This window comes from Ranitomeya variabilis, chromosome 4 (assembly GCF_051348905.1).
Source record: "Ranitomeya variabilis isolate aRanVar5 chromosome 4, aRanVar5.hap1, whole genome shotgun sequence".
Taxonomy (NCBI): Eukaryota; Metazoa; Chordata; class Amphibia; order Anura; family Dendrobatidae; genus Ranitomeya; species Ranitomeya variabilis.
The window spans coordinates 698,958,686-698,982,039 of NC_135235.1; the positions used below are offsets into that span (position 1 = coordinate 698,958,686).

Below are 23,354 nucleotides of genomic sequence, written 5' to 3' on the forward strand. Positions count from 1 at the left end.
CATCGCTGGATCGTTGTGTGTGACAGCGATCCAGCGATGTGTTCGCTTGTAACCAGGGTAAACATCGGGTAACTAAGCGCAGGGCCGCGCTTAGTAACCCGATGTTTACCCTGGTTACAAGCGTAAACGTAAAAAAAACAAACAGTACATACTTACATTCTGGTGTCTGTCCCCGGCGTCTCAGCTTCTCTGCACTGTGTGAGCGCCTGCCGGCCGGAAAGCGAGCACAGCGGTGACGTCAGCGCTCTGCTTTCCGGCTATGGTGCTTACACAGTGCAGAGAAGCTGAGACGCCGGGGACAGACACCGGAATGTAAGTATGTACTGTTTGTTTTTTTTATGTTTACGCTTGTAACCAGGGTAAACATCGGGTTACTAAGCGCGGCGCTGCGCTTAGTAACCCGATGTTTACCCGGGGACTTCGGCATCGCTCCAGCGCCGTGATTGCAAAGTGTGACCGCAGTCTACGACACTGGAGCGATATTCATACGACGCTGCGACGTCACGAATCGTGCCGTCGCAGCGATGGAAATTTCACTGTGTGACGGTACCCCAAGTCTGTAATAGTGACTTGTACATGGTGTGTGTTTATCTTTGTTTTCTGTGTGCTGATATGCTAATTGTGTATTGTATTCTATAACCAGTTTGTTGACTTCGAAGGTAGATGGGGAAAGGCTGTGAAGGGGACTGAAGGACACTGGGTAATTCTAAAAATTACATGCCTTGGGTGTAAAAAGACTTATGGTATGTTTCCACCATCCGTAATGACGGCGCTTTGGACGGAGCGGAAAACTTGCTGTGCCCAAAGCGCCGCCACCTTCTGTACGCGCGGTGATTCCGAATGTGTTCATTGCACACATCCGGAATCTCCGCACCCCATTCATAGGGCCCTGTGATTTACCTTGTGGCGACGGAGCGTCGTCACAAGTTAAACAGACATGCTGCGTTCTAATAAGACGCACCATATATCCGTAAACGCAGGCCCGCCAGGTACGTGTTCGCACACATAGTGGAGACGGGATTTCATAAAATCCCCTCCACTATGCTGTAACATCTGGACGCTGCAGGTTGAACGCTGCGGTTGTACACAGCGTTCAATCCGCAGCTATTCCGGATGTAATCCGGCCCGTGGACACATACCCTCAGAGAGCAGATCTCATCACGCAGAGCTTCCAGCCGGACATTCTTCAAACCACCCAACGGACGAGAGACAGGACTGCAGCCAATTCATCATGGCACCATCACGAGGGACACTGATCTATTATTCTATAGGAAACAACCTAGAGGTTTTCGACTCCAGTTGAAAGGACACAGATCTGATCCAGTGACCATATCTGAACCATGGATATGGTTGGAGAAAGCCAGGTTTGGGACCCGCTGGTTGCCTGGTCCAATGGAGATGATCGGATAAGCCAGGTGGTGACTCTCGTGTCAACTGGCTTTGGACTTTATATGGACTGTTCTCGGTCATCTCCCTATGCTTGTCGATATCTCTTCTCTGTGTGTGTATCACAGGTGGAATAGCGACCCTGGGAGCTATGACGTTACATCTAGTATAATCCCTGCGAGCCAACGGAAGTGTGGGACCCTGTAATGTGCACCATCTTGGGGGTAACTGCTGGGACTGATCTGTTTGCTATTGTGTGTTGTGGTTCAATAAAGTATTGCCACACTGTTTTACCCTAACCCTGTGTTGTTTGAGTGGCGTTATGCTCACGTTTAATGGGAGAGCGGGTATTAGGCGGGTCGATTCCTGGTCCATACGGTTTTGGCTAGCAGACTTGGGCACCAGTCGACACCCCGTTACTGCAGCATGACCCCTGCTCCGTCCACTTCTATGTGTGTAGTGGTGTAATGTGTGACCCAGTTCCTTGCACTTCTATGAGAGTAATAGTGTAATGTGTGACCCCTGTCCGTCCACTTCTATGGTAGGAGAGATGTAATGTGTGACCCCCACTTTGTCCACTTCTATGGGAGCAGTGATGTAATGTGTGCTATAGGAGTAGTGGTGTAAGGTGTGGCCCTGCTCTATCTACTTCTATGGGAGTAGTAATAGACGGAGCAGGGTCACACATTACACCACTGCTCCCATAGAAGTGGATGGAGCAGGGGTCACACATTACACCACTGCTTCCATAGAAGTGGAAGGAGCATGGTCACACGTTACATCACTGCTCCCATAGAAGTGGACGGAGCAGGGTCACACATTACACCACTGCTCCCATGGAAGTGGACGAAGAGGGGTCACACATTACACCACTGCGCTCATTCAAGTGGACGGACCGGAGTCACACATTACACCACTGCTCCCATAAAAGTGGACGGGTCGCACATTACATACATTAGATAGCGCATATCTAATCCCATGCTGTGTGATATGCTCTGCTGAGCTCAATATCTAGTCCTAATCTTAGCGTGTGTAACTATAAGCATATCTAATCACAGCACATGATACGCTCCATGTATCTAACCCCAGCTTATGATACAGCGAGCAGCACAAATTAACAGAATCGGTGCTGCTGGTCGTCCTCGTTGACACTGTATACTTGTCAGTTTCGCTGGCAGTCACCAACAAAATGGCTCCTCACTGGGATCCTAAACCTCATCCTCTCTTGTCCTATTACACCCAGAAGGGGAGGAGAGGAGTGACATCAAACACATGTGATCAGACCCAGCCCACATTTACTGCAGTCGTAATGTGAGCTAGTTGTAGACTAGGTTTTCATGGCAAATTTCAGCAGCTGCTCCCCCTAGTGTTCAAAAGTGGAAATACCAAACCTTAAATTATCTATATACCGTATTTTCCGGCATATAAGACGACTGGGCGTATAAGACGACCCCCCCAACTTTTCCAGTTAAAATATAAAATCTTCTTAAAAGTCGGGGGTCTTCTTATATGCCGTATGTCGTCTTATAGGGCCGGTGACTAATGTGCCTTTTGGGGGGGAGTGGTCCTGATGACTAAGAGGGGGCATCTCACAGGAAAGTGTGAGTGGAGTATCCCCCATTACCTCATTGTAGCTGCAGTGTGGGGTGCTGGGGAGCGGCGGCGGCCACCGCCCCACAACATAGCACCCATGCGGCACAAAGAGGAGCACCAGCTGCCGCCTCTCCCCAGCACAGAGACCCCATGCTGAAGCTACAATGAGGTAATGGGGGATACTCCACTCACACTTTCCTGTGAGACGCCCCTTCTTCGTCATCGGGACCACTCCCCCCCCACCCACCATATACACATTGGTGTCTGCACTCGGCGTACAAGACGGCACCCGGCATATAAGACGACCCCCGACTTTTAAGAAGATTTTCAGGGGTTAAAAAGTAGTCTTATACGCCAGAAAATACAGTATATATATATTAGTCTAAGGTCCACTTCCGTCTGTTTGTCTATTAGTCACGGACATCCCACAAAGCTGATTGGTCGCGCCCAGCCGGCCGTGACCAATCAGCTACAGGCACAGTTTGGCCACGAATTGGCCCCTCCCTACTCCCCTCCAGTCAGTGCCCCCCCCCCCCCCCCACATAGCGTTTCAGCAGTCCGTTAAAGGTGCCATTAACCCTGTAAGTGTGACCAACTTTTTACTATTGATGCTGCCTATGCATTATCAATAGTAAAAACATATAATGTTAAAAATAATAATAAAAAAAACAAACATCTTCCGGCGTCCGCGCTAGCCTTTCCCGCTGCTCGCGACGCTTCGGTCCCAAGAATGCATTGCGGCAATGACCCCAGATGACGTAGCGGTCTCGTGGGTTATTGCCTCAAGGCATTACTGGGAACGGAGCGTCGCAAGGAGCATCGCTAAAGGCCTGGGCTGGATCCGGGGGCCGCGGGAAGGTGAGTATATAACTAATTTTTATTTTAACAGGGATATGGTGCCCGCATTGCTATATACTACGTGGGCTGTTATATACTACGTGGGCTGTTATATACTGCATGGGCTGTGCTATATACTGCGTGGGCTGTGGTATATACTGCGTGGGCTGTGGTATATACTACGTGGGCTGTGTTATATACTGTGTGGGCTGTGCTATATACTACGTGGGCTGTGCTCTATACTACATGGGCTGTGATACATACTACATGGCTGTGCTACATACTACATGGCTGTGCTATATACTACGTGGGCTGTTATATACTACGTGGGCTGTGCTATATGCTACGTGGCTTTGCAGTATACTACGTGGCTGTGCAATATACTATGTGGGCTGTGTTATATACTGCGTGGGCTGTGCTATATACTACGTAGCCGTGCTATATACTATGTGGCCGGCTGCAAACAATCAGCGAGAGGTGCAGTCCGGCCGCGAATTGGGGCGGGATTTGAACCACGATTCGCTAATTGGTCGCGCCCGGCCGGCCGAATCCTGTGTGTTCATTGCATTATTCTGAAATCTTCATAAATAAACTACATACATATTCTAGAACACCCGATGCGTTAGAATCGGGCCACCATCTAGTTTTTTAATATTCTACTTAATTAAAAACTGGAGAGGAAGCGACACAGTTATCAAACTGGGACACAAGTTCTCCTATTGAGAGCTGAAGATGCAGTACCACAGCATCGAATGGACTATGAAGTCCTCACAAATCACCTGGGAGCTGTGAGCAGCTCTGAGGAGCCGCAGTGGCACATCTCAGCCCGTATGGCCTCCTCATGGGATGATAGGCCTTCCCATAAAGTTTGCTGGACTGTTGTAGCTTGTAACAAAAGTTATGTACCGCCACATGGAGCCGGAAAGTTCCTGACTGCACAATGCAGAAGAAGCATTCATAAAGGGTTGTGCCTGCTATCTGATGTACCGTATTATTCGGATTATAAGATGCACTTTTTTCTCCCAAATTTGAGGGGCGCCTCTCATAATCTGAAGGCATGCGTAGATTAAAATCTTGGGAGACAAAATAACAGGACACCTGTGCCGTCCCTGCGGTGTACATCTATGTTCTGGTGCCCAAAGATTTAATTATTTTTAAAATCACGTTTAAGGTGTTAAAAAATAATAAAATGTGTCTTCTGCCTGTTTTTTGGTTTTTTTTCTTTTTACAGGCGCCAATTTTCTTTTAAAACATTTTAATATCTGCTTTTTCTGATGTTTTTCTTGTAATATAGGAAAGTCAAAGGCCGGAAATAAACCCCATAAAGCACTGTACATGGAGCCCTTGGGATCAGATAATTTCTGCCTGTTTCTTCTGTAAAGAAGAAAACTAAATACTGTAAAATAATAAATCTCCTCTTATTATCTCCAGTAATTGTATTATTACACAGGATTCTTATGATGTTACATCGGCTCATCTTCTCATTCAGGTCTCTACAATATCGGATCCTCTCAGTGAAGATCTTCCATATAAGAGAATTTTCCTGATTTACCCATCAATGATGGATATGGCCAGAGACAAGATGGCGGAGAGGATATTACACCTCACCCTAGAGATCCTCTTCCGGCTTACTGGAGAGGTGAGAGATTCTGATGACGTCACATTACATCATTCTTATCTATGGGAATAACAGATGGACAGAACTGGAGGGGTGAGGACTCTGGAAATGTCTGTAGTGAGATTTATTAATGTGTCTCTCCATAACCAGAATTACACAGTAGTGAAGAAGACCCCTAGTGAGCGCTGTCAGGACCCTGTGTCTGAGGGATGGGGAAGACCCCTGAGGACTTCCACAGGACTTCCACCTCACCCCCTGATACATGAGGACATCAATGACCAGAAGATCCTAGAACTCACCGACAAGATGGTTGAGCTGCTGACTGGAGAGGTGACACTGCTGGGAATGCTGGGACATTATATAGTAACACTATGAAGAGATCGGGGGGATGACGGTATCATTGTATGTGTCAGGTTCCTATAAGGTGCCAGGATGTCGCCGTCTATTTCTCCATGGAGGAGTGGGAGTATTTTGAAGGACACAAAGAACTGTACAAGGGCGTCATGATGGAGGTTCCCCAGCCTCTCACATCACCAGGTAATAGGACTAAATACACACGGCCTATAATTATCTGTATGTGAAGAATGAATTCAGTCCCTGTATGTGTTTCCTCCAGATCTATCCAGTAAGATGACAACACCAGAGAGATGTCCCCATCCTCTTCTTCCACAGGACTGTAAACAAGAAGATCCCAATGTTCCTCAGGATCATCAGGTAGATGGAGAGAAGGTGTCAGGAGATCTCCCCTATGATATGTAGATGGATGTGAAGGTCTTGTGCTCAGTCTTGTTCTATCCACCAGTATTATATGTTTTATACTTGTGTAATGAGAACGGTGGAGATGGCAGGATTAGAGCTGATCATAGATGTGACTTCTCCATCTGTCTGTGACTTTTACAATATTTGTTTCAGGGTGAAGATCTGACCCATATTAATACTACAGAGACATATGTGAGGGGTGATGAGTGGTGTAAAGAGGAGATTCCCACATATGACTATCCAGGTGAGTAGTAACCACTAAATGCAGAGAAGTCACAGATTCTTCTCAGTCACCAGCTGTGGCTGCTTTATCGGTGGTGTAGTCTGGCAGTATCACAATCGTGTGATCACCATTTTGCCTCTAGACCACAACATTCTCCTCCACTCAAAACTGCTCAAATGACTTTGGGCATTAAAAGCCCTTTTCTGTAGAACGTACAGCCTGGAGGATCCAGTAAATCTGTAAACTACAAAGCCAAATGACAGTGTACGTAGAATGTGCTGGCAAGTTAGAAAATCGCTTGAAGAAAATTATTATGATGGTCCTGTAAGAGAAAGCGGAGGGTAATGATGCTGTTGGCTTCCTAGATCTCTGATATTTTATTGGATGAATCTACCTTCTCTCCCTTCTGTGCTGCTGAATGTGATCAAATGGTCCCTACAAGACCAGGTCCAATCTTTCTGGCCAAACTTCACTTTTATAATCAACAATATTACATGTGCAGTGAGGGCAAATGTGAATTTCTGTATGATAACAACAGAGTTTCCCTTTATCCTGACTTTCAATTTCTTTTAAAACCGACTAACTTCAAGAAGGATTGTGATAAACTAAATTAAATCCATTACACCTGTGCCATGATATATCTCTAAGCTGTGCGTGGCTGATGGCTGTAATATACATTTATTCACCCCTGTAGGAGATGTTGGCATGGCTCGAGCCCTGGTTTCAAGGGTTCACTCCACATCATTAATTCCATTATGTTTTCGATCCTAAGGAATTCAGATTACAGCACAATCTCTCCTGAAATGGGAAGCACTAATAATTTCTCTACTCTTCTGTTCAGGACTCATAGTAGCTCCAATGGTCCACCACAAATGAATGCAACTCTGGTTAAGTGTTGGAGCTCTCCCCTCATACACACATTGCTGTTGGGGATGTATTAGAATAAGAAAATGTATTTTCTTTACATGTTCATCTGTATGATAGTTTGATTGTGGTGGGATCACCCTGCCTCAGTTATCTGAGTCTTTTACTCCGTGGTAGTCCTTAAAAAAGGTCTCCATTGCCTCTTCTAAATTTATCACACGTCAGCTCTGCACTATTATAAATAGTTCTATTTAAAAGTATATTTCTTGTTGAAACTCATGTGATAGAAAATATTGGCCTTTACGACAGCTTATATTGCCAAGAGCTACTGAGACCCACACTCTAATGACCCTGAAATGGTTTTACCATTAGTTACATATATATATAAACACAAATGCACAAGCTGGAGGCTGAGTACATAGGACTGAACCAGAGGAGAACAAGACTGTATCTCTCAGCTTCCAGCAATATGATTCGAGCTTTGGTATGGTGTGGTGCTTTCCAATTGCTTGAAGTAGGGCGCAGATTACTTTAACTAGACAGTGTACACACCTAAACTGCCAGAATACATGGTACCACGGTTCGCAGGCTCCTTAATCTTAGTGGTTGGACAGAGTCTGTGCCCCCAGAGCTTATGGGTCTGAGGTCTCCTCCATTAGCAGCGCCGCCTGCAGAATGAATAAGCAGACGTCATATCCCAGAGGAGATGGGACACAGCATTTGTAAAAGTCCTAATATGACAAAATGTCAGAAAACCAGAGCTGTAGAAATCCCCATAAGAGACTCCATTTTGGACAGTCTAACCCTCAGTGAGTTAATCTATAGGAGTAGTGACAATTTTGACTACACAGCCACTTTCCGGTAATTAGCGTGCAGTGGATGTTGGAGAGTAAAAATTGAAAAATATACCATTTTATTAACCAAAACATAGTGCCCAGATTGTTCTTCAGAAAACACATGCACCTTCAAATTAAGTGAGTTCTTCTCGCACACGATAGATACATTTTTAACAATTTATTGTGCTGACACAAGAAAATCCACAATTTCGGATAATAGACCCATATGAATACAGATGTGTTTAAATCCTCAACGTTTTGGCGCAAATCTGTCTTTCTAAAGACTAAAGAATCATAGAATGATAGTTGGAAAGGACCTCCTGGGTCATCTGGTCCAACACGCAGCTCAAAGCAAGATTCACTAAATCGGCCCAGACAGATGTCTGTCCAGCCTCTGTTTGAAAACTTCCATGGAAGGAGAACTCACCCACCTCTCGTGGGAGCCTGTTCCACTCATTGTTCACCCTAACTGTCAAAAGTAATTTCTAATATCTAATGTGTCTCCCCCCCCATTCAGTTTCATGCCATTGCTTCTAATCTTTCTTTGTGCAAATGAGAATAAAGATGATCCTTCTACAATGTGATAGCCCTTGAGATATTTGTTGACCGCTATGAAGTCTCCGCTCAGTCTTCTTTTCTGCAAGCTAAACATTCTCAAATCCTGCAACCGTTCCTCATTATACACGGATTGCAGACCGCTCACCATTCTGGTCGCTCTTCTCTGAACTTGCTCCAGTTTGTTGATGTGTTTTTTTTAAAATGCGGTGCCCAAAACTGGACACAGAATTCCACATGAGGTCTGACCAAACAGGAGTAGAGGGCAATAATGACTTCACGTGATCTAGACTGTATGCTTTTGTTAATACATCCCAGAATTGGTTGATGTATAGGTGATGGCATAAGGTGTTCATGTGCCACGTGGACACCAATGCACATGGACACCTTACTCCACCACTCGGGGACCCTGAACCTGTAAAAACTGATGTATCTTGAGAGAGGCAGATTCGCACCGAAAATGTTGATGATTTAAACAACTCTGTATTCATATGGGTCTATTATCTGAAATTGTGGATTTTCTTGTTTCAGCACAACAAAACATTAAATTTTTATCGTTTTCCGGAGTTCTACCATTTTGATCTATTGACTTTTTACTCCAGCGCACCCATTCAACAGTGAGCACCCCGTTTCTTGACTGTAAATGCCAAATACATTGGTTCTAAATGTGGTTTGAGCACACTGCAAGACTCAGAAGTGAAGGGGAAATTTGACTTTGGGAGAGCGGATTTTGCTGGATTGGTTTATGGACACCATGTTGCTTTTCATGAGTCTTTGAGCCACTAATGTAGAAACCTCTGTTTTTCCTTTGACAGATGATGGACCTGTGTGGGGACTTGTTGTTTTTGTAAGATGAGTAGAACTTTTTATTGGTAGTATTTTTTTTTTCTACATGTGCAAATTGCCTCTTTTGAGAAAAAGAGGACTTAACTCTATAGCGCCACCTGTTGGAAGTAGCGATCCTACAAGTCACAATCAACCCTCTAACGAGTCGTGCAATATGACTTAGGATAAAAGCCAAATCAGTATCTCAATTCGCAGACACGGTGTTTCGGGCTGTTGGCCCTCGTCAGTGTGAAGCATGAGAACTGATCTACAAACATTGCTTGGTGGCTTTTTATTCCATATTTGAAAGGCAAAATGAACAAACAGTTGAACACCAAACTCTACTGGTTCATCCTATGAGGTTTTCTATTAGACTGAGAACTGTCATTTTCTTGGTGAATAATTCAAATTTTTTACATAACTTGCCATTTTTATTGACCGCTTAAATAGAAATGTTCAAAATATTAAGTTTGAGGATATTTAATTGAAAAATAATTGTTTTTTTTTTTTGGCAGATGACTGTACCAGGAGATCAGAGGGACAGCTGACATCTTCAATTTTTAAATCCGATAATCTTGAGATCCCACAGGATGCAATTGAAGTGAATGCAATTATTCCAGATATACCATCATCCCTTCGCAGCATCTGTCTGTCATCTGATCCTTTGAAACTGGTCCTGTCTTCTGATCCATTACCGACTACTAAGGAAAATCAAATTAGTAAAATAAGCATTAAAAAACGAACTGCTCCTAAATCAAAGAAGCAGTTTTCACCTTCAGAATATGGAAATAGCTTTCCCCTTGAAAAGTCTTTTCTTAAACATCAAACAATTCACACAGCAGAGAACAGATTTTCTTGTTCCAAGTGTGGGAAATGTTTTAACCAGAAATTGGATTTTGTTATACACCACAGAACTCACACAGGGGAGAAGCCTTTTTCCTGTTCTGAATGTGGGAAATGTTTTAAACAGAAATCAGGTTTGTGTAAGCACCAGAAAATTCACACAGGGGAGAAGCCTTTTTCTTGTTCAGAATGTGGGAAATGTTTTAACCGTAAAGCGAATCTGGCTAGCCACCAGAGAATTCACACAGGGGAGAAGCCTTTTTCCTGTTCCGAATGTGGGAAATGTTTTCACGACAAATCAGGTTTGTGTATGCACCAGAGAATTCACACAGGGGAGAAGCCTTTTTCTTGTTCAGAATGTGGGAAATGTTTTAACCATAAAACGAATCTGGCTATCCACCAGAGAATTCACACAGGGGAGAAGCCTTTTTCCTGTTCCGAATGTGGGAAATGTTTTAAACAGAAACCAGATTTGCGTAAGCACCAGAGAACCCACACAGGGGAGAAGCCTTTTTCCTGTTCCGACTGTGGGAAATGTTTTCACGAGAAATCAGGTTTGTGTATGCACCAGAGAATTCACACAGGGGAGAAGCCTTTTTCTTGTTCAGAATGTGGGAAATGTTTTAACCAGAAATCAGGTTTGTGTAAGCACCAGAGAATTCACACAGGGGAGAAGCCTTTTTCCTGTTCTGAATGTGGGAAATGTTTTACCCGGAAATCAGGTTTGTGTAAGCACCAGAGAATTCACATAGGGGAGAAGCCTTTTTCTTGTTCAGAATGTGGGAAATGTTTTAACTGTAAAACGAATCTGGCTAGACACCAGAAAACACACACAGGGCATAAGCCTTTTTCCTGTTCCGAATGTGGGAAATGTTTTAAACAGAAACCAGATTTGCGTAAGCACCAGAGAACCCACACAGGGGAGAAGCCTTTTTCCTGTTCCGACTGTGGGAAATGTTTTCACGAGAAATCAGGTTTGTGTAAGCACCAGAGAATTCACACAGGGGAGAAGCCTTTTTCTTGTTCAGAATGTGGGAAATGTTTTAACCATAAAACGAATCTGGCTATCCACCAGAGAATTCACACAGGGGAGAAGCCTTTTTCCTGTTCCGAATGTGGGAAATGTTTTAACCAGAAATCAGATTTGTGTAAGCACCAGAGAATTCACACAGGGGAGAAGCCTTTTTCCTGTTCTGAATGTGGGAAATGTTTTAACCAGAAATCAGGTTTGTGTAAGCACCAGAGAATTCACACAGGGGAGAAGCCTTTTTCCTGTTCTGAATGTGAGAAATGTTTTAACCAGAAATCAGGTTTGTGTAAGCACCAGAGAATTCACACAGGGGAGAAGCCTTTTTTACCTTCCCCATGACAGCATCGGTACATGAGAAATGGTCCCGCCCCCAAGAACAGGAAACCTGCATAGGAGATAAAAGATGGGGGCGGCACCTCTCTCCTCAGTTTGGTTTCCTGTTCTTGCGGGGAACCTACGATGCTGCAGAGGAGGGGATCTCCTTTGTTTAACCGGTCACTGACCGAGGTCCGCTGTGGGAGCAGCGGTGGCAGCGTGCGCGCGTCACCCACATACTTGGCTGCATGTGCGTCCTTCCCCACTACGGACTCCTCGGCGTCCGCTCCTGGCCGGAGGCTGGGCCGGGGGGGAAGAAGAGAGAGAGCGTACCCATCACGATGCTGGCGCCAAGTGAATGGGAGGACTTCCGGTTTGTATACCGGAAGTGACGCTAGACTCCGAAGGAGCGGTGTGCTGACACTCCCCGGGGGGGAAGATGTTCAGGGGCGCACACATCGTCTCCTGCCCACACTTATTTAAACTGCATGGCGGCAAGGAGACGCTGGTAACAGCCTCCTACAAAGATGGCAGATCCTGTGGATTCAGCGATCCCTGCAGAGACACCACAGCCTGTCGTGGTACTGAGGGTCCGGTGGGTGAGTGCCTTTTGTAAGGCAAAAAACATATCAGTAACACTGTATTTCTGTGTGTATATGCAGGGAAGGAAAGTTACCTCTAAACAAAAGAATAAAGTATGTGCACTCTGTGATAAAAGCCTTCCCAAGACATATGAGAAGCGTATGTGCCGCTCATATATAAAGAAAACGATAACTGAAGAGTCATCATCATTTCTTCAGAATATAAAAGCTATTGTAAGAAACGAAGTGCAGAGCACAGTAAAGGAGCAATTAAAGCATCATGAGTTGCAGAGCTCCGTAAAGCCGCCTTCTGCGCCTGCCCAAACATCTGATATAGAATCTGAGGGTGAGCCAGGAGAGCTTCCGGCCGAGGAAGTCTCGGACCTGGACTCTTCGGATGAAGAGTGTGGTCGCCCATATGTGTTGTCAGAAGATGTGGGGAAGTTGCTACACATTGGGGGTGGAGAAGCCTTTTTCCTGTTCCGACTATGGGAAATGTTTTAACCAGAAATCAGGTTTGTGTAAGCACCAGAGAATTCACACAGGGGAGAAGCCTTTTTCCTGTTCAGAATGTGGGAAATGTTTTATCCGTAAAACGAATCTGGCTAGCCACCAGAGAATTAACACAGGGGAGAAGCCTTTTTCCTGTTCAGAATGTGGGAAATGTTTTAACCAGAAAGCTGATCTTGATTACCACCAGAGAACTCACACAGGGGAGAAGCCTTTTTCCTGTTCCGAATGTGGGAACTGTTTTAACCGTAAAACGCATCTGGATAGCCACCAGAGAACTCACAGAAGGGAGATGCCTTTTTCCTGTTCAGAATGTGGGAAATGTTTTAACCATAAATCAGATTTGCTTAAATGCCAGAGAATTCACACAGGGGAGAAGCTTTTGTATGTTCTTAATGTGGAAAATCTTTTAAACTGAAATGGTATTTTCTTAAATGGGTTGTTATCATGTTTGGCCTTGTTCAAATATAAAAAAAATCATATTCACCTTCCATGTCAGTGCTCTTCCAGTGGAATCGGCAATCATGTTCCTGGGGCTCTGTGAGGTTGTTACATAGCACAAGCCCTGTGCCCAATCAGCCCCAGCTTCACTGTCCCTGCCCTGAGACGTATTGAACATCAACTGGAAGCCAGGTCTGCGACTTCTCTTTGACTTCCTCGTATTGTTCGATTTTGTCTGAAGGTGAGAACAGTGAAGCCAGCGCTAATTGTACGCAGGGCTTGCGTGACATAATAACCTGAGCCCCCAAAACGCAAGTGCTAACACTGCTGGATCCGCGCCAGCATGGGAGGTTTATACAAGTTTTTTTATTTTAACAGGACCAAACATGAGGAATTAGAAGTAAAAATCCCACACAGAGGAGAAGACATTATAATACCTAGAGTGTGAAATATGAATTACTGGAAAAATTGTATTTTGTTGACCATTAAAAGTAACTTGGAGAAACAATATTCCTTATTGAAAAATTGTACAAAAACAGAACAGCCAGATGTATTAGAATAGGTTCACATTGCGTTAATGGCAATCCGCTGACGGCATCTGTTACATAGCGGCACTAACGCTATGTAACGGATGCGTTAGGGCACCCATTGACTGCTATTATGTAGCGCACCGCTAACACATGTAAAAATCGGCATGCGTTAGTGATGTGCCGTCATTCTGTGACGGACCCTCGGACGCGGTCTACAGCGTTTTCGGGGTCAGTCACCCCTAGCACAGATGGAGCATGTGCGCTAGCGCGATTGCATAACGCGATCTTTAAAAGGCTCTTATGTGGCGCAGTCCGTTTAACGTATGCATTGAATGGACTGCACTTAATGCAATGTGAACCTAGCCTTATTGATTGAGAAAGGGAAATTACAGCATACAATATTTCTTGGACTATACGACACACTTTTCCATTATGTCCCTCCAGACAGCACCATAGATGTCCTTCCTTGACCTGTAGCGGGACAGGATTGCAGAGAGGTTAAAGGGCCCCTCCCTTCTCCACCCTCCAGTGGTTTTCCCTGTCCCTACAGGGGGTGGTTGTATGAGAGAGGTTGCTCTTAGAGGGAAGATTAGTCCATACAACGTCCACAGGCTAAGGGGGATCTCGGCCTTCCTTACCCCTGTCAAGCAGTCCGTGGCTGACACCTCTTTGAATGGAGGTCCCTCAGCCATCAGTAGCTGTGCCAGTATAGACTCGGGGGGAGGGGGGATCATAGGGTCTCGTCCTTCCCTTCCCCCTGTCAAGCGGTCTGTGGCCGACACATCTCAGAGAAGTCCCTCAGCCAACAGCCAGCCTGTGCATCATTGGCAGTAATGCAGTATTCCTGATGTGACACAGCTTCCCTCCATGGTGGGTTCTCGGCACTATCAGCTCCCCCTGTTTTTCTAGCGGGTGCGGAGCCAGCACTGGTAAATGCACGGTGGAATGTTGTGTTGACGGCCTAAGCCTCTGGGCTAATGCTGGTCTCATGCCTTTGTGCCAAAGCTGGGCCTATAGCCTCATGTGCTGAGATTTGATTTCACATATATGCAGCTAAGCCTTGGACCTCTAGGTTATCGTAAGGCCATATGTCCGGGCTACATCTCATGATTTGACTTCAGTTAGTTGCATGTCATGTCTGCACAGGGCATTATGATCGGGCTTTAGAGTGACTTTTGTAAAGCATGGTTCCCATTTTTGGCTTAATAAACAAGTGTTTCATTGTTCTTTCAAACATAGCTACTCCAGTCAGCAGAACACATGGTGTTAATGCAGCACATTGTCTCCATGAAGACTGCCCTCCAGCTGCAGCTCATTATTTAGCTCCTTCAGGTGGGGCCAGTCTGACAAGTGGAGGATTATCCTGAATTCTGATAGATTGCTCTCTAGAATGTAACTGGGTGTTAGGGGTTGAGTTCCCGCCTCTGCACAGGGGGAATCTCGGGCCATCTCCACTGCGGTCTCCCATTTGTCTGCTGCCACAGTGGAGTCTGCTCAGCGGAGACGTCGGTCCCAGCGTCTCGCTCAGTCTGACTGTACAAAGGGTTACTGCTGCTTTTCCAGCTTTTGCCATTGAAGTCAGTGCTGGGCAGCAGTGAGCAGACACTTTTGGGACTAAGTCCTGCTTTTCTCCTTCTGAGCATGCCCAGGGTAAGATCTCTCATTGGAGATCGAGGGTCACATTCTTGGATACTGCAGCAAAGTCCATTGGTTCTCCAGGAAGGTCCTGAAGGTGCTCAGGCTCTGTGGCAGCCTCTCATTGGTCCTTCTAGGAAGGTCTTGTACTTGCTGCAGCTATAAAATGCTCACATGGCCATGCGCTAGTATCAATCCAAATATGTGCTTTGCGCCAGTGTGGTTATGTATGAATGGATTCAGGGACCTGGCTGAAATAAGCCCCTAGAATACCGGCACCTCCGGTGAGGAGATTGTATGAACGTATTCAGGGACCTGGCTAAAATAAGCCCCTAGAATTCCGGCACCTCCGGTGAGGAGAGTGCGTATAACCACTGACTGCTATCAGCTTGGCAGCAAGCTTGTGCTCCTGTGAGGCTAACAGGGCACAGTGCTTTCCTCTCACGCCTACTCTGTGAAGTAACAGAGCTAGTTCATACCGCCAAACAGTGCCACCATTCACTAGCAGCAGGTTCCTCCTGCACGGTGGACCCCGGGCTGCAAACGCACCAATTATAATAAACCGCTATATTTACTCGGTGCGTTCCGCTAGCCGTAACACTGGGCCTGGTCTCTTGTTTGATACCTTCAAGAATGGCCATAGTCTGTTCCTCATAGTGCCTCTATGCATCATAGTGCCTCTGTGAATCATATTGCTTCATAGCTAGTGTTGAGCGATACCGTCCGATACTTGAAAGTATCGGTATCGGAAAGTATCGGCCGATACCGGCAAAGTATCGGATCCAATCCGATACCGATACCCGATACCAATACAAGTCAATGGGACTCAAGTATCGGACGGTATTCCTGATGGTTCCCAGGGTCTGAAGGAGAGGAAACTCTCCTTCAGGCCCTGGGATCCATATCCATGTGTAAAAGAAAGAATTAAAATAAAAAATATTGCTATACTCACCTCTCCGACGCAGCCTGGACCTCAGCGAGGGAACCGGCAGCGTTGTTTGTTTAAAATTCGCGCGTTTACTTGGTTACGTGAAGTCCCGGCTTGTGATTGGTCGCGGTGGCCATGTTGCCGGGACGCGGACCAATCACAGCAAGCCGTGACGTAATTTCAGGTCCTTGCAGGATTTTAAAATTACGTTCCGGCGTTGTGATTGGGCGCGTCGTGGTCACATGGGCGCCGTGACCAATCACAAGCCGTGACGTCATGGGAGGCTGGACACGCGCGCATTTTAAAATAAGCGCGTGTCCAGCCTCCCGTGACGTCCCGGCTTGTGATTGGTCGCGGCGGCCATGTTGCCGGGACGCGGACCAATCACAGCAAGCCGTGACGTAATTTCAGGTCCTGCAGGATTTTAAAATTACGTTCCGGCGTTGTGATTGGTCCGCGTCCCGGAAACATGGCCGCCGCGACCAATCACAAGCCGGGACGTCACGGGAGGCTGGACACGCGCTTATTTTAAAATGCGCGCGTGTCCAGCCTCCCATGACGTCACGGCTTGTGATTGGTCACGGCGCCCATGTGACCACGACGCGCCCAATCACAACGCCGGAACGTAATTTTAAAATCCTGCAAGGACCTGAAATTACGTCACGGCTTGCTGTGATTGGTCCACGTCCCGGCAACATGGCCGCCGCGACCAATCACAAGCCGGGACTTCACGTAACCAAGTAAACGCGCAAATTTTAAACAAACAACGCTGCCGGTTCCCTCGCTGAGGTCCAGGCTGCGTCGGAGAGGTGAGTATAGCAATATTTTTTATTTTAATTCTCTCTTTTACACATTATTACATTAATGTTGTTTCGATACCCGATACCACAAAAGTATCGGATCTCGGTATCGGAATTCCGATACAGCAAATATCGGCCGATACCCGATACTTGCAGTTTCGGAATGCTCAACACTATTCATAGCGCATCGTGGCGCCTCTGTACTTCATAGTACTTCTGGCATTGTGGCTTTTTGCCTCTGGCTTAGACCTTCTGCCTTGTGCCTCGTTACTTCGGCAGCGTGGCCACACCTTGTATCGTCAGCCTACCACTTCACATTTTGTCTCTGGCCTCAACTCTGGTTCAAAACAAAAATCATCAAGCATATAGCAGAAATGTGGCTGAGAGTGGATCAATGTCATTCCCCCAACATTAATGTTCAGACACACTGGACCAACAGGACAACTCCAGAGAATATAGAGACCAAAAAGATGGAGTATAAGCATCCAATGAATCGTAGTAATAATTAGAATAAGTTTTATTATATTGCAACTAAATTACACACTAAAATACTCATATGGCACTTGCAGAGAGGAAATATGGAGGAGACATGTAGGTATGCTGGGTTATGCAGGGGAAACAAGATACATCCAGAGCAAAAACAGTAAACAAGAAAAATAAATAACAAAAAACTGAACAATCCCACGCTACAAATAGAGCCAGGAAACATACATAGGTATATAGGTACAATACCCCATAGATACTCCTACTCAGATAGTAAATCCCAGGTGCTTACCCATGTCCAAACGGATGGTTCCCCTGACTCACCCAGCAACCCCATTTCGCGGTCTAGCTTTCTCAAAAGGGGTTAATTACTAACCAATCTCGTGTGCTTTAACTGGTGCCCATACCGGAAGTATAGTTGACTGTCGGCGCACGCGCCCCTGGGACCAAGGCACCACCTCCCCCTAGGCCGTCACAGCCATGCGCGCATGAGGCGGAATTCCACCGATTGACATCAGTGTGACATGCGCACACGGCTATTACTGATAACCGCTTGGGAGCCGGAAACCTAATAGGTCCAAGGCGCATGTGCGCACTGTCAGGGTCCATCTAAGGCTAGTTTCACATTTGCATTTAAATCTGCAGCGTTTAATCCGCATCTGCAAGTGGTGGAAAAAACGCATATAAACGCGTACAAACGCGGCGTTTTTTAGACGCATGCGGTTAAAAAGACGCCGCGTTTGTACGCGTTTATATGTGTTTTTTCCTGCGTTTGCGTTTTTGGTGCGCATGATGAGAAATTTCACAAGAGAAAAATCAAGATAACCAGACACCGTCAATGGGACTACAGAGGGCGTGTATTATGGGATGAAGAAGGAGACAACATAGGCGTTTTTGGAGACACCCCATTATCGAACTACTGTAGAGCCGTGGAGCCTATCACACGCTGTATGCCGAGCTTAATGCCAACCCGGAGAAATTCTAGGAATACACAAGGATGTCGCAAGACTCGTTCCGGGATTTGCTTGCTCATGTCCAAGGAGCCATACGGCGACAGGACACCCAGCTCCGTAGAGCGATTCCCCTGGAGGAACGTCTGCTGGTTACATTAAGGTACGTTCCAAATCTAAACCAATGACAGTCCAAATTTTGTGTTTTCTGACATGTATGTTTTGGGTATTTTCCTTTCTTTAGCGTAACCACACCATAAATAGAATAGTTTGTAATTTTTGGGGGGTTTCTTTTTCTTACAGATTTCTGGCAACCGGAGAGAGTTTATCATCCCTCCACTTCCAATACCGGCTTGGAATATCCACCCTGTCTGGAATAGTTGCGGACACCTGTCGGGCTTTGTGGAATGTACTCCGAGTGTGTGTGATTTCCCCAACTGTTTAGGAGCGGTGGATGGAAAGCACATCTGCATTATCAAACCTGCCAGAACAGGATCGGAGTATTTTAACTATAAAAAATATTTTTCTGTTGTGCTCATGGCAATAGCTGATGTGAACTGTCGCTTCATCAACGTGGACATTAGAGCTTTTGGACGTGGCAACGATTCCCAGACTTTCAAGAACTCGGATATGGGCCGCCTTGGGTATGGCAAAAATTTACATTTTCCCCCGCCACAACCTCTCCCCAACACTCAAGGTCCACCAATGCCATTTGTTATGGTTGGGGATGAGGCCTTTCAGATGTGTGAAAACCTACTGAAGCCCTATTCCAGTCGGGACTTGAACCACACTAGAAGGATCTTTAACTACAGACTGACCAGGGCCCGAAGAACAGTAGAGTGTTCCTTTGGCATTCTGGTCTCTAAATGGCGCATTCTTGCATCAGCCATAAATCTAAAAGTGGAAACAGTCGAAGAGGTGGTCAAAGCCTGTATGGTTCTGCACAATTATATAATGGCTAAGGAGCAACCCAACATTGAACTGGATGAAGCAGTTGCATACCCACTGCCCGATTTCCAGCATCACCCGCTGCGGTCAACTGCAGCAGTTGGTCACATGCGGGACCAATTTGCTGCCTTTTTTGATTCAGATATTAGACGTGTGTCATGACAGGACAATGTTGTGTAAATGTCCTGTTGTAATTCGATCTGTACCAGTAATTTTCTGCAATGATAATATTTCTCATTAATAAACTTTAGTTTTGGTTGTGTTGACCGTGTCTCCTATGTTTTTCCACTACAAACCAAGGCTGTCCTACAACTAGCAGTATTTGGTCTGTATTTAATATCCGTATTTGTAATCCAAAACCAGGAGTGGGTGATAAAGGCAGAGGTGCTAGTTATTATGTTAATATCATAATTTACCTCTAATTGTTCCACTCCTTGTTTTGGCTTACAAATACTGATATAAAACACTGGCCACATACTGCTAGTGGTATGGCAGCCATGTTGCTTTATTGGTAAGCTTGTTGACGTCATTGCGTCCTGATTCTGTTCTGCTGTATCCATTGGACACAGACTGAAGAGACAATGACTGTCACACTAAAGAAATCTATACTCATCAAGTCAGGTGTCAGAAATAATAAATTCATGATGCACATTTAACAGCTTCATGAATTCACTATTTCTGACACCTGTGCAGGTGAAAAAAACAAAAAAAATATATATAATATGATGTAACAGTGGGAAAAATACCATGAAAGGCACATCATCAGGGACATATAGATGGCAGCACTAAAATTAAATAAGTATATAACCTAATGTGAGGATAACATATACATGCATGCCTGTGTCAATAGGCCATAGAATATATAGCAGACAGATAGAAAATAAATAATGAATAATAATGATAATAAAGTGCATGTGCTTTAATCAATTCGTGGCTAAGAAAAGGACCACATAAAAATCCTAATGATACATATTAGTGAAAACTATTAACACTGGATCTTGGCGGTATATAATATGATAGTCATAGTGATATAGTCATAGTGACCATTGAGCCATAAATTGCCCAGCAAGAAGACAAAAATGACCCCCTGACGAAGGCAGATGCCGAAACGCGCGTCGGGGCTTGGCACATCCTAGGAACACTTATCCCGTCTATTTGGTTCAGCAGCAGGTAATACCAGGTGGCTTCCTTTTGACCTTCACTTTGATAATTATTCTTTGTTTCTTGGGGCACCATTTTTGTCTTCTTGCTGGGCAATTTATGGCTCAATGGTCACTATGACTATATCACTATGACTATCATATTATATACCGCCAAGATCCAGTGTTAATAATTTTCACTAATATGTATCATTAGGATTTTTATGTGGTCCTTTTCTTAGCCACAAATTGATTAAAGCACATGCACTTTATTATCATTATTATTCATTATTTATTTTCTATCTGCTATATATTCTATGGCCTATTGACACAGGCATGCATGTATATGTTATCCTCACATTAGGTTATATACTTATTTAATTTTAGTGCTGCCATCTATATGTCCCTGATGATGTGCCTTTCATGGTATTTTTCCCACTGTTACATCATATTATATATATTTTAATAAATATTGTAATTTATATTATATTTTGGACTTTGTTTCGTTTTTTTCTTTGTTTTTTTCTATATGGTTTCCGATTGTCCGATATACCTTCCATTGGTGCACATTGGTGGTTATAGATATAGTTATATATTTTTTCCCCCTATGTACAATTACTATATGCACCGTGCCTTGAGATATATCTACCTGTGCAGGTGAGCATAGATATGCCGTGTGTGATCACCATCGTCCCTTCAATTTGTGTGTAATAGATTATGTACACAGAAGAGAAAATAGAGGTTATACAAGGCAGTTCTCTACTCACCAGGTCAGGTGTCCTAACTAATGAGTTTTTTGACACCTGACCTGTTCAGTAGAGTTCTGCACTGTATGTCCGCCATTTTCTCTTCTGACTGCAACACTAGTCACAGACAAAGCAGAAAGAAGAGATTATGGAGATAATACAAGTATACATTTTTGGCCCACTTTATATCTCTATACTAAAGACACACAGTCTTTTTTTTTATATAACTACTGGAGATATGATGTGGCCAAAAAATAAAGTGTGTGGCGAAGTTTCTTATTCGGCGCACGGTGTGTGTTGCCGGTTGCGGAAGACACTATAAACCAAACATAATTGGGGAAAATCAATTTTTTAAAATTTTTTAACAACCAAAAAATTTATTTAACTGCGCCGGCTTGGGGTAGAGTGATGTAAACGGGGGGTGTGAAGCACTGAGGCCTGGCTAACCGTGGACGACGCAGAGGTGGCAGGAGAAGGCAATGAAACTAGTAGGGTCTGGAAGTTCGGGGATGGGGCTTGACACATGAGAGGCTTGAGACGCACTGGAAGGGTGAGACAAACCTGACATTACAGACACATTGGGAGGTGAAAGGGGTGGAATACTAAGGGTATGTGTCCACGTTCAGGATTGCATCAGGATTTACGTCAGTATTTGTAAGCCAAAACCAGGAGTGGGTGATAAATGCAGAATTGGTGCACGTGTTTCTATTATACATTTCCTCTAATTGTTCCACTCCTGGTTTTGGCTTACAAATACTGATGGAAAATCCTGACCAAATCCTGATGCAATCCTGAACGTGAACACATACCCTAAGAGTCCTCTGGTTTTTTTTGTTTGTTTTTTTGGGGGGGTTTGCCGGGTTATGGGAAGCCTTAGTGGGTTCATATGGCGTGGCGTAGTGGTGGGTGACCTGTCAGGGTCAGGCTGCACCATGACAGAGTCCATAGTGCTCGTAGAGCGTGCAGCAATGCCAGAGTCCATAGTGCTCATAAAGCATGCAGCCATGCCAGAGTCCATAGTGCTCGTAGAGCGTGCAGCCATGCCAGAGTCCATAGTGCTCGTAGAGCATAAAGCCATGCCAGGGTCCTGCTGCATCGTGGTGTCAGTGGAGGAGGTCCAAGCAGGAGCAGCGGTTGTCATGGTGGTGGCGGTGGGATGTCCAACTGCACTCGGTATGGTGGTGGTGCTGTAGTGGTGTCCGGCAGTGCTAGGAATTGAGGTGGCCATGCAGTGGTATGCAGCAGAGGTCGGCATTGAGGTTAATCGTGACAGTGAAGGCACAGGTGGATATGTCGACACTGTCTGCTGGAAATACCGACTCTGCTGCATAGCCTGCATGTAAGCAGCATTGCAGGCCTACATGACACTCAGCTGGAGATCAGGAGTAAGGTGTTCCGACATGCCCTGCTCAATTTGGTTAAAAAGATGATGTGCTGGCCTATGGAGGTCGGCTTTCACTTGGTCAAGGCTTTTGGTGACGAGCTGGATAGGTGCATTCATGAGGTTATGTGAAATATCCATTCGGTCACCCAAAGCCTTGATTGCTTCATGTAAAACCGAGCTCAAGTGCAAAAACTCAGGCATGTGTGACCTGTCCGATGCCCTCTGCCGCTGTCGGGAGGAGCCCAAAAAAAAGGGGCAGTGGAAGAGGACTGCGAAAGAGGAAGACCTGATGGACCAGTTCCCTGGTCTCCAGTTAGTGTGGAAGGCCCACTTGCTGTAGCACTGCTGGATGGCTGGGATGGGTCCGTGGCTGTCAGATGAAGGACCGCTCCAGAACCTGGGCCAACAGTTGTGCTCCATGTGCTGTGAAAAAAGGAAAAAGAAAATTAATACCAAAAATTAACCAGACGCAAAATCCTGTGGAATAGAAAAATACAGATTATGGCAATATAATACAAACTAATGCACGTGATAAATACTTACGTTCTCTGGGCAAGGACCGGTCTTAAAAATGCCAGAACTCGATAGTATTTGT

General features: G+C 45.2%; 2 protein-coding genes across 7 annotated transcripts in view; both read left to right on the forward strand.

Annotated features, from left to right (window-relative positions):
* Positions 1–14,980, forward strand: part of LOC143767730 (uncharacterized) — a 598,000-nt gene extending 583,020 nt beyond the window's left edge. For all 6 annotated transcript variants that reach the window (XM_077256221.1, XM_077256222.1, XM_077256224.1 and 3 more), the window contains exons 6-11: positions 5,306–5,455; positions 5,585–5,764; positions 5,848–5,971; positions 6,051–6,148; positions 6,347–6,437; positions 10,012–14,980. In XM_077256221.1, the coding sequence (XP_077112336.1) occupies positions 5,306–5,455; positions 5,585–5,764; positions 5,848–5,971; positions 6,051–6,148; positions 6,347–6,437; positions 10,012–11,708 (2,340 nt within the window). In that variant the 3' untranslated portion in view covers positions 11,709–14,980. The remainder of the gene's footprint in view (positions 1–5,305; positions 5,456–5,584; positions 5,765–5,847; positions 5,972–6,050; positions 6,149–6,346; positions 6,438–10,011) is intronic.
* Positions 12,663–14,980, forward strand: LOC143767750 (uncharacterized). The gene has a single exon (XM_077256272.1). The coding sequence runs from the start codon at positions 12,663–12,665 to the stop codon at positions 13,191–13,193; it is 531 nt and encodes a 176-aa protein (XP_077112387.1). The 3' UTR covers positions 13,194–14,980.
* Positions 14,981–23,354: the final 8,374 nt, after the last annotated feature.

Bases quoted from the DNA above. Each gene is read 5' to 3' on its own strand.
- LOC143767750 (XM_077256272.1), top strand. From the start codon at position 12,663: ATGAAGAGTGTGGTCGCCCATATGTGTTGTCAGAAGATGTGGGGAAGT.